The sequence below is a fragment of the Miscanthus floridulus genome, chromosome 18 (genome assembly GCF_019320115.1).
Source record: "Miscanthus floridulus cultivar M001 chromosome 18, ASM1932011v1, whole genome shotgun sequence".
NCBI lineage: Eukaryota > Viridiplantae > Streptophyta > Magnoliopsida > Poales > Poaceae > Miscanthus > Miscanthus floridulus.
This window is the reverse complement of record NC_089597.1, coordinates 46,159,123-46,170,898: the sequence shown is the minus strand read 5'-3', so window position 1 is coordinate 46,170,898 and position 11,776 is coordinate 46,159,123. Positions and strand designations below refer to the sequence as shown.

The 11,776-nt window shown below is 43.5% G+C and overlaps 1 protein-coding gene across 2 annotated transcripts; it reads left to right on the top strand.

Moving 5' to 3' along the window:
- The first annotated feature begins 387 nt into the window (after window positions 1-387).
- Window positions 388-7,221, top strand: LOC136520222 (aldehyde dehydrogenase family 2 member B7, mitochondrial-like). 2 transcript variants are annotated; one of them, XM_066513669.1, is made up of 11 exons: window positions 388-707; window positions 2,362-2,499; window positions 3,015-3,157; window positions 3,246-3,399; window positions 3,515-3,744; window positions 5,024-5,113; window positions 5,211-5,384; window positions 5,477-5,614; window positions 6,225-6,362; window positions 6,484-6,545; window positions 6,673-7,221. In XM_066513669.1, exons 1-11 carry the CDS (start codon window positions 602-604, stop codon window positions 6,944-6,946), a joined length of 1,647 nt encoding a protein of 548 aa, XP_066369766.1. In that variant the 5' UTR covers window positions 388-601; the 3' UTR covers window positions 6,947-7,221. The 2 variants fall into 2 exon arrangements, with proteins under 2 accessions (XP_066369766.1, XP_066369765.1); XM_066513668.1 differs by having other exon boundaries at window positions 2,353-2,499.
- The last annotated feature ends 4,555 nt before the right edge of the window (window positions 7,222-11,776 follow it).

Sequence of the window (11,776 nt, the reverse complement as noted above, 5' to 3'; positions counted from 1 at the left end):
AGTTTTTGGCTAATACTCGATGAAGCTTGTTGGTTCCCAACGATAACTGTAAACATAAAACTTCCGTATCCGCTAATCTCGAGATAGATGTACTATTTAGAGCCACAAGTAAAATACAATCCTATCCTGATGGATCCGCCTCGACACCCCCGACTTGAAGCCATCTCCATCCATGCTCTGCACCTGCTGACCTGCACGCACCCCACCACCCTTCGTACCCATATGGGCCCCACGTCCATCCCATCCACAGCGCCACCCACCCAGCTCCATCCATTTGAACAAGAGCGCTCTTTGACCAATGCCAAAAATGCCCTCGTTTTCCCACTCGGTTGGGTTCTAAAATGGCGGCCCTATTAAAACCCAGACGCCAGACCAAGCCCAAATCCAAGACCAAGAGGAAGAGAGAGAACGGGGAGGCACCCGGCAGCGGCAGGCATTACTCGTCCTCACTCCCACACCTGACTGCCGCTTCTGCTGCCGCGGGGACGGACGCCTGCAAGTACAGGAGGATATCCGCTTCCATTTACTGCGCCGCGGCGGCGGAACCAGCAGCAGCAGAGGGTTCTTCGATTCGGTTCGGCGGCCGCAATAAATTCGCCCCATGGCTCGGAGGGCCGCGTCCTCGCTCGTCTCCCGCTGCCTCTTGGCCAGGGCCTCTGCCCCTGCCGCCGCGCCACCCGCTGTCCCCTCTGCGCTGCGCAGGCCAGGTATCGTTTCGACTTTCGAATTTGGATTGATTGCTCCTGCGGCTCTTGGACATGCATCCCTGCGCGGCTGCCCCGGCCCTATCCTGTTAGGAATCGGACAAGCTCGTAGCACTAGTACAGTTTTTTTTTTTGGTTGCGAAACCAGTATGTATGTATGTATGGATTTTAATCTCGCGGCGTTCGCTGTTTCCGTGTGTCGTGTTCGTAATATTTTTTATTATTATTATGGGTTCTTGATCTTATCTTTGTTGGTGTTGATATCACCGCATCCCCCACCTCTGTTTTTCCCCGGGTGTCTTCGATCGCTTCACAAGGGGATCGGGATAATGTGTCGTGTGTTGCGCTTTGGATCTGATCAGCAGAGCAGACATGACGATCTGAATTCCTGGGTGTTTACCTTGTGATGCCCGTGTGTAAAAAAAAAGCCAGCTTCATCAGAATCCCTTTAGATTGTTGTCAGCCTTGCTAAAAGGCCCGTTCGCTTAAGCTACTTTGCTTCTTGTACATTCAACTGTGAGAGAATTTCGGCTGCCGCAGCTGCAGCACAGTTCCATTAGCTGACTGCTGAAGTGAAAGTTGACTCTTGTAGATTTCCTTCTCTTTTAATACCATAAAAACCATGATTTTGACATGTAATCTCTCTAGAATTAGTTCTTCTAATAAATGATCTACCTCATCTTCATTTCTCTCGCTCTATAATATATCTACCTCTACCATGTGTGTACATCACCAGTCCTCATCTCTTGGAGATATATCGTCCTCCCTAACTCTTCCATCCAACGTCGCTTTCACCCACCCATCTAGTGTGCCTTGTCTACTCAGGCTTTATGGCCATTTCCGGTTTTGCCCTCACCCTTACGATTCGGGATGTGTGGCTTCTTGGCCTTGTGCGTCATCAGTGAGTCATGGCTTGAATACGAGTACTGGACTTTTTCGCTCCAGAGATAAGATTTCTGGGACATGATAAGACGCGGATTTTTCCTCGGGTCCTTATCGGTACAGTGGAAACCAGAGCTTTTGGTTGTCTGCAATTTTGTTTGCTACCCAACTACTTGATATTGGATTATTGGTGGCGAGGCAAACATAGTCACTTCCGAAATTCTACATATTGTAAAAGACAACCATGATCTGTTTACGTCAAGATATTCACGATCAACTTAGTAAAATGTCAAAGCTAGCCAGTTCTAATGTAACCAGAACAAAGCATCTTCCATCTGTTGTTTTTTTTTGCAGCATTGCCATTAGCCCAGTGCCACAAAATGATATGTTCATGTCTTCATGAGCAGCCAACCTCCATTTGTTCTGCTACAAAATCTCAAAATAGTGTGGTATTTTCAGTTCACTGTTGCTTAGCATGCGCATATTTTGTTATACTGAATTCCAAGAACAAGTTCACCACTTGTGTGAAATAGTCCTATATGTATAGAAACAAAAAGGATAGCGCATACAATGTGCCTTCATGTTGCTATGTCATGTACTTATGTTTAGGGATATTCACGCTTTGGGGCACCAAATATGGTCAGAATGTCTCCTTTAGCCATCTGCAAATCCAGGCCTTATTTAATGTATTTGTTTCTTAGATAGAAATTTGCTACTATGTTTCTCTGAGTCTTGAAATTTATGAGCAAATATCATATTACCACAGTGCCTGCAGATGGGATGCGCGGACTGTTGCCAGGCGTCCTTCAGAGGTTCGGCACTGCAGCAGCAGTAGAGGAGCCCATCACGCCCTCAGTCCAAGTGAACTACACAAAGCTCCTCATTAATGGCAACTTTGTTGATTCTGCATCCGGTATGTAACTCCATTTCATTCCTATCTGAGCAGCTTATTCGTAATCAAGCATCCTTAGAGTTTATCTTTCAACAAAAACTAGTATTAACAAGGCTGATCCAATAGCCACTTTGCTGGGCTTCCCCATGATACCTGTAGGCCCATAAAATGGAAAAATGTAGATCGGTTTTTGTTGCTTATGCTTATAGTGTGAGGGGTAAAAGAAGAGTAATGAAAATGCCATGTCATCTGAAATTTTCGGAGCTGATATGCTATCCAACAACAAAATATGCATGTTTGTTTAGAATTTATTTTAGTACAAACCCACACCCTTCTAAATCATCCCCCTTTAGAAACTAAGCTTCACCACACAGCACTACACTTCTAAGAATTCAAACAGTTCTGTTATCAACCATATATTTGCCAAAATATTGTCTAATGTGGGCCTGCGACATGGCAAAGGTTTATTCTAGTTTTTCCTGTTCTTGATGATAAGTCAAACTCACCATCTGTGATGTGTATTTTCATCTCATCAGGCAAGACCTTCCCCACTCTGGACCCTCGTACAGGGGAGGTGATTGCTCATGTGGCTGAGGGTGACACAGAGGACATTAACCGTGCTGTAGCTGCGGCCCGCAAAGCTTTTGATGAAGGGCCATGGCCGAAGATGACTGCCTATGTAAACACTCAGCTTGAGATTTTCGTTTCTGCCGTGTCATTGTGGCCTTCAGCCATGCTCACAGATGGTTGGAATCTTTACTTTGCAGGAGAGGTCCCGTATCCTACTGCGGTTTGCTGATTTGATAGAGAAGCACAATGACGAGCTTGCTGCTTTGGAGACATGGGACAACGGGAAGCCATATGAGCAAGCAGCCCAGATTGAAGTGCCCATGGTGGCCCGTCTTATGCGTTACTATGCTGGTGATTGCCTTTATTTAATATTAACTGACGAAAGTTGTCTGGAACAATACAACATACTTCCATACAGCATATATACTTCCATGTCTGATTCAGTTCCACTTCTGTTTTTTCGCAGGTTGGGCTGATAAGATCCATGGGCTCGTTGTGCCGGCTGATGGCCCACACCATGTACAGATCTTGCATGAGCCAATTGGTGTTGCAGGTCAGATCATCCCATGGAACTTTCCTCTTCTGATGTTTGCCTGGAAAGTTGGCCCTGCTTTGGCATGTGGAAATACTCTCGTGCTCAAGACTGCTGAACAAACTCCTCTGTCGGCTTTGTATATCTCCAAACTGTTGCATGAGGTTGGTGCAACTAATGTTTTGTGTTCTCTTTAGTTTTGTTAGTGAAGTAAATTAGTAATCACTTCCTTCTATTGCAATTATTCAATTTACTTAGAGAGAATGGGCTTTGTTTCATCATACAACTTTTTTTAAATGTTCTAGTGATGCGTTTGTGTTTTATTGGCAATAAAAGATGCTAGGATTAGTCAACCATGTTCTTTTTTATCAATCACATGATGGATGGAGTGATCTCTCAAAGCTTAATGTTACTTTTACTAAATTTTCTCCCTTGAGTCGCTTTGCATCATGGCCACTCTTAAGAGGGAAACAAATGAGGGAAAAAACTATCTAGTGGTGTTAATTATTGAGCATGCAAGAGACGAATGATTCAAATTTCAGTATATTGGGTCCTAGTTCTTTGTCAATTTGACCTTGTACCGAAACTACCAATGCATTATGCATATATAGGATATGGTTGCAGCTCAGACTGCACGTACAAGTTTAAATAACTTGTTCTATCTATGTAAAATGTAAAGAACAAGTAGGCCTCATTTTAGTTGCAGGCTAAAAATCCCAGGGGAAAGGCTTGTCTCAGTTTATTCCTTCCCCAGACCCCACTCATGTGGCAGCCTCCGGCACTGGGTCTGCCCTTTAATCCATTAAAGGAAAACTATATAAAAAAGGGCGTACCCAGTGCAGAGAGCTCCCGCTCTGTGCGGGGTCTGGGGAAGGGTGTCAGTGGCAAACCTTACCCTCGCCTGTGCAATGCGAGGAGACCGCGACTCGAATCCGGGACCTTCCGGTCACAGGCGGTAAGACTCTACCGCTTGCACCAGGCCCGCCCTTCAAAGGAAAACTATATCTTATAGAGAAATAGAAAGAATCTGCATGTACACTTCTGCGGGCGCTGATTGTAACAGTTTAGAACCATGGACTAATCAGGTTAATACAACATTTGTGTTAATTGTATATGAAAACCACTATATGGGAAGCAGAGCTAGCTCAGTTGTCGAGGGTGTTTATGTATGCCCAGACCACCCAGGTATTGTCGAGGGTGTTTATGTATGCCCAGACCACCCAGGTAAGTCCTCCTAGGTCGGTCTTTTTTTTTTTGAAAGCCACTATATTTAATCATGGTTATCACACATGTGTTGCATGTATAACTGTATATTTAGATCTAGCTGCTTTGAGCATGCAATGGGCCAGTTGGTTGTTAGAATATACAAGGGATATAATTTTTATATAGCCTGTATTTTTTTTTCTTTCAATCAGAGCTGATCATATTTTGCATGCTAAATAGGCTGGACTACCTGAGGGTGTTGTGAATGTCGTTTCTGGTTTTGGCCCTACTGCTGGTGCTGCTCTTGCTAGTCACATGGATGTTGATAAGGTAAATAAACCTTTAAATTATATTCTATGTCATTATAGAGAATGGCCTGAAAAACTATACCATAGGACTAAACATATATTTCTTTCCTTCAATAAAGGTTGCATTTACTGGATCTACCGATACTGGCAAAATTATTCTTGAGTTGGCTGCAAAGAGCAACCTTAAGTCAGTGACACTGGAGTTAGGAGGCAAGTCTCCTTTTATCATCATGGACGATGCTGATGTTGACCATGCTGTTGAGCTTGCGCACTTTGCCCTGTTCTTTAACCAGGTATTTGTTGGTATGATGTTAAAATAAGCATGATAACTGTGTTTTCCATTTCATTCTACTTAAATATCTTTCTTTTCATATGAATTTTTTAGGGACAATGCTGTTGTGCTGGATCTCGCACATTTGTACATGAGCGTATTTATGATGAGTTTGTGGAGAAGGCCAAGGCTCGTGCATTGAAGCGTGTCGTTGGTGATCCATTCAGGAAAGGTGTTGAACAGGGCCCGCAGGTACATATCTGACTAGGATATTTAATGGTTTATTTATGTAGTTACAATCTCTACAATTAGAAGCTTGATGTATCATTCACGTAGTAGTTGCATCACCGGTAAACTCATAGAAGCTTCTCATTTCACCCAATGGGCTATTAGAGCATCTCCAAGAGCTTCTTTATATTCTTTCTTACTAAAAGGAGTAGAGATTTTGGTAAAAAAAAAATGCCCCTCCGGCAGCTTTTTTAATTAGATCTCTAATATTGCTATCCTCTGATCCGGATTTTTTGCTAGCCAAAGATGAAGAGTGGGGCTAGCTCTATAGAGTACGCACAAGACATAGAGAAGCTTGTTAGAGAATGAAAATATATAGAGTGATTTTTATTAAATGGCTCTCTAAGTAATTATTAGAGTGAGTTTAAGAAAGGCTTTTGGAGATGCTCTTACATTGTCAATTATATTTCAATATAACTGATGCAAGTTTTAACAATTCCTTCAATCAACAAAAACCATACACTAAAATCTTGCAAGTTTCTTCTATGAGATTGGTGACGATGTTCACTATTGTAACTCTACATTTCCTCCGTGTTTAGACTGATCATGACTTGCAATTTTTGTTTCTTTATAGATTGACGACGAGCAATTCAACAAGATCTTGCGCTATATTAGGTCTGGTGTTGACAGCGGAGCTAACCTTGTGACGGGCGGTGATAGGTTGGGTGACAAAGGTTACTACATCCAGCCAACGATTTTCGCAGATGTCCAGGTGAGCTTTGACTGCATCGAAGTACTAGTACAAAATTTCTCTCGTCTCTTGCAAGATATGCTTACTGTTCCATCAAAAACAAACAAGGATATGTTTAAAGTTCATGACACGGCTGTTACAGGATGGCATGAAGATTGCTCAGGAGGAGATATTTGGGCCTGTTCAGTCAATCCTCAAGTTCAAGTGAGTATTATCCTCATGTTGATTTGTCTAATGTCTGAAACTCTAATTAATAACCAAACAATCAAGAAGTGCAAAGAAATCTTAAGCAACAATCTATTGGGTTATAACTTTTGTCCTGCTTGAACAGAGATCTCAATGAGGTTATCAAGAGGGCAAATGCGAGCCAGTATGGATTGGCCGCTGGCGTGTTCACCAATAGCTTGGACACGGCCAACACCCTGACACGTGCGCTCAGGGTCGGAACCGTCTGGGTGAACTGCTTCGACATCTTCGATGCTGCAATTCCCTTTGGTGGGTACAAGATGAGCGGCATTGGGAGGGAGAAGGGCATTGACAGCCTGAAGAACTACCTGCAAGTGAAGGCAGTCGTCACCCCTATCAAGAACGCCGCGTGGTTGTAGATGCTGCAAGTATGGTATGGCCTTCTGGATAAGAACCACGGATATTCATTTCCTCATCACATCCCGAACAATGTGAAGGCGATAATCAGATAGATGACGATGAAGAACAGCTATAATAAGATTTGCCCTCTGGGTTGTCAGTTATCTCTCTCTAATAAGCCTTTTGGTTGGTGCCTATATTGTGCAATTTGGCTGTTCCCTTTTTATTTTTTATAAGACTATTATATTGTAGCAACGGATTTGCAGAGTTCATTATGAAAAGGCAGTTGTTGGAAGAGCGAGCACCGAGCAGCAGTTACCCAATTGTTCCCCCCTATCCCCAACTCTCATGTTAGAGAGGCGAGTCTTTTTTTGTGTGCTCTAGTCTTCCAATAGCTCCTGGCCACCGATCTTTTCCTTATCTCCTCTTCTTAAGGTCCTGTTTGGAATGCGGAATTTTTTTCTCATTCCTGTGTTTTTCCTGTGAAATTGAACTGATTTCTGTGAAATTCCTGTGGGATTTCTGTGAAATTCCTGCGTTCCAAACAGGTCCTAAATAAAGAAAGATTATACCTGGCTAGACCTACCTTCTCTGAAACAACGGTCACTCAATAGGCTGGGTCTACCCCAACGGTCACTCCTGCCTCCCACCTTCGCCTCTCGTGCTTGCCGGTGCAGCTTGCTTGTACTTGCCTCCCACCTGCAATACCTGTGCAGCCTACTCGCCGCTCGTGCGTCGTGCTTGCCAGTGTGTCATTAGCCGCCAAATCGTCGATTCGTAGCACACAACCGCCACTAGATATTGGCTTCGCCAGCCCAGCCATCGGATTGTCGCGCAATCACGGTCGAGTGTCGCTGGTTCGCTGCCCAGCTACTCCAGACCAGACCAGTACGAAACGCAGTTACTGCCTCGACATGCCTCTCGGCCACCCTGGCATGCCGAGTTGACCTGCTTCCCCACCAGCAACCCTAACCCGCCACCCCACTGGCCAGATGGACTGGATGCCCTTACTTGAACAGAGGTGGGAGAGGAGAGATGGGAGGTGGAAGGCCATGGGAAACAGAGTAGGGGTAATGGACCTAATTGGTTGGCTACCGATTGGATGCCCAACCAAAATTATGGTATGCCAAAATTTTTAGTCATCAACTCATTGATAAAGAATTGGCACACCAATGTTTATGGCCAAAGTTTTGACAAGTCTCCTAGAAAGTTCATAAGCTACATAAAAGAGAAAAAGTGCTTCCTATTTTGGCATCGAACCAATCAAGCTCCAAAATTTTGGATGTACCAGTTTGGCACCCAACCAATTGCTATACCAAAATTCTTGCCAAGGTTTTGGCAACCAAAATTTGGCAGTCCTAGTTTTGGCTTGCCCTAGTTTTGGCAGGGTAAATTTTGGACCCAAACCAATCAGGCATAAGTGTTGGTGCCCTAGATATGGTTGAGGATGGTAGAAGAGAGAAAAAAGAGGAGAAAAAAATAAAAAAGATATAAAAGAAACGGTCCCATTGATATATGGTCTCCATATGTCAGGTGTATAATGAGGTGGGTGTATTGACATATGGTCCCCATATGTTAAGTGTATAATGAGGTGGGTGTATGGAGGATCCGTTGCAACACCTCCTCCAATAATCCAAAATATTAGTATTGGGATAACCCCATTACCACGCTATCGATTGGAATTGTAACCAGGATCTCATGAAGATGTTTTAAGTGCCGAATGGCAAGCTCCTTTCATTTGTAAATAACCAAGTCTGAGTATAGTGGCATAACATTTTAGCCCACCGCCGGCCTTCAACAAGCCTTACTGTGTTGGACAATCTCCTCCTTGATGCCTTGCACCACCTGCACTAGTTGAGCTTGGGCCTCGGAAATCCTTAGATTCCTCTCATTATACATGTTTCATATAGTATGATCAGACCTGCTCTTATGTGGACCACCATGGTCCCTTGGTAATCCCCGGAGGTAGTTATGCCACCGACCATCTACTTTTATCATCTCATGGGACATGAACCATATTGGCGGTAGAGCTTTTTTTAGAAGTAATTCCTTGAGAAGTTGTACAAATAGAGTAAAAGCATGGTTAGAATAAGTAGGTATGATCCAGCTTCTGCAATGGTGATATGGCTGGAGATGCAAGTGCAATGTCAACCAAAAGCCTTGTCGCTATTGGCGTTGTCTCTCATCAGGCATAGAGAAAGGGATGGACTCATGAATGGATAGCTACGGGGATTACCTTCTCATAATCGCTAATGAACAAATATATCCATACCCTACTGAACTCATCGAGGACCCTAGTTAGGGTTCTAGTTGTTGATGAATACAATGTCATGTGGTTAACTTAGTTTTGTAGGGTTTATAACAAAGGGTTAGTGGCGCTAAGGCCACTTTATTTTCTTGGCTCCCGATGATTGGATCGGTGTATGGTGCAAGGATACTTGTGAAGGCTAGGGCCACGGTAGTGTCTAAGTGTGACTTGGTGTTGAAGGCATTGAGGCTTAGTGTTAGGGATTTATCTTTGGGTATACTATTAGGGTGGTGGGTGAGGCAGATGAGAGAGGAATGGCCAAGCAGATGGAAGGGAGGCGGCCAAGCTGATAAGATGGAGAGAGAAGGAGAAGAAACAGGTGATTTTGAAAAACAAAGGAAAAAAAGGAAAGGTATTATGGTCATTTTATTCTTTTTATCTTCTATAAGAAATTATTTTATTATAAAATAGGTTTAGCTAGTGAAGCTTCTGAACCTATGAACCGAAGAAAAGAATTATTCCACTAATAAAATAGTCCAGCTGAACTATACAAAGGGCCATACAATTCATAATTCATGGACTTTGTTGTACGCTGACTAATGGCATTAACAGTGACGGGTCACCTGTCACTGATTTTTATTTAGTGCCGTGTCTAAAAAACCTATCATTATTTTTGTGCTCCCTAATATTTGTGTGTGTATGTTTTTATTTTGTAGGTGCATTGCATCTGAATTTCTCAGGGTCCAGATTCCATTCATGTCATGTTACACTGATTTTGGTTAATCTTGGTTGCATACGGCCTCGTTCGACTGATCCGTTGAACAGTGGATTTTGGATTATTTCGGATGATTTAATAGTGTTCTGTGAGAGAGAATAAGCTGAAACAAGCTGGAACTTGAGCAGCCGAACACGCTTGCAGAAACAAAAATTGCACATGTGGGAGTAAGTGGGACCTCGCCGCAACAGTTTAGGGCCCGAAATTTCTTTCTACTAGTAATACTCCGATCCCTCTGTCCAAAAAAACGTAATCATTTCTTGAGTAGTCAATCAATTCTCAATTTAACTAAATGTATAGAAAAAATATTAATATTTACTATACGTAATAAATATTATTAGATAATTATGAAATATATATTTTTATAGTGAATCTATTTGTAGATACAAAAGTTGATATTATTTTCTCTATTTCTGGATAAACTCGAGAATGATTGATTTCTTGAAAAATGATGTTTATATTTTTTTTGGGATGGAGGGATTATGTTTGTGATGTTTAGCCTATGAGTACAATGCTTCACATGATTATTCAGATATATATGTATATAGACATGAATGAATTTAAAAAAAAGGAAAGCTTACCAAATGAGACATAGTTTGTTTTGCAACTAGTATTGCACACTACTAGCTTTTGCTGCAAGTTGTTATTAAACGGTTGATGGCGTGTGCTATTGGTGTGTATGATTATTTTCATGAGAAATGTCCTGCCATGCTGGTGGTGAGAGAGCAGGGGCATCAACGACAACATCGTCGTCGGACCAGTGTGAAGATTCAGGCATACGATCAGGGGCGGACTTAGCGGCGGGGCAGGGGCTTAAGCCCCCCCTCCTATTACTGCGGAGCCCATGGAGCCCCCTAAGCCCCACCATGAATTTTCACTATAAATGCACAGTGGTGGAGGGGCTCTGATGTCTGTCCTGACGTAAAAGACGACACTGTCGCAGAGTCACGCTTCATTCCTACTCAACCTTCTCAGCAAATAAAGCCCAATGGCTGGCCCAACTTGTATCTTTTCTTTTTTTTTCCCGGCCCAACACTTGCGTGGACCCACCTAGAGTCCCCCGCTCAGCCGCTCCCAACCCTATCCCTATCTGATAGTGAGGTGGAGCAGGTACGTGTGACCGCGAGCTCACGAGCGTTTCAGGCGGAGGCCGAGCCGGAGGCGCATGACCGTGTGAGAGTGAGCCATGGAGCCAACAAGGCAGCACGATCGTGGTGGCTGGAGGCGACACAACGGCTGGAGGTGGCCTACCCGACGCCTCGAGCCCCTAACCCTGCGACCCCCAAGGGTTGCACGACCACGACAGCGACCAGGGCCAGCGGCTAGCCATCCGGCCAGGGGCGCGGCAGCGACAACAGGTAGGGGCCGGCGGGGGGCAAGAGGCCAGCAGCGGCCAGCAGGATGGCATCCCGACTACTTATACCCTTTTAAATTTTAAAATTTTCTAAATTGTGAATTTGTGAATGTGAATGTGATTGATAAAAATTGTATTAGTGATTTGATGAAATATTTGATTAAGGGATTGATTGTTTGGATGACAAATTGAGAAGTTGATATTGTTATTTTTGAGAAACTCATAATGTCAAAAAGAATTTTGCACACATATTAATTTATCAAGTTCAAGCAATACTAGTGGTACTCCAACCTCACCAACTAAAGAAACCTGGGGCAGAGTTTGGTGACTCCGATGTTATTGGCGATCCGGGAAATCGCAACCAATTGAGGATTATGCACCTAAAGCTAGAGATAATGTAAAGAGAGCATATGCTTTGAGTGGCCGAACCCCTCTAGTTAATCTTATCTTTCCTCACAAATGGCAAAGTGGTG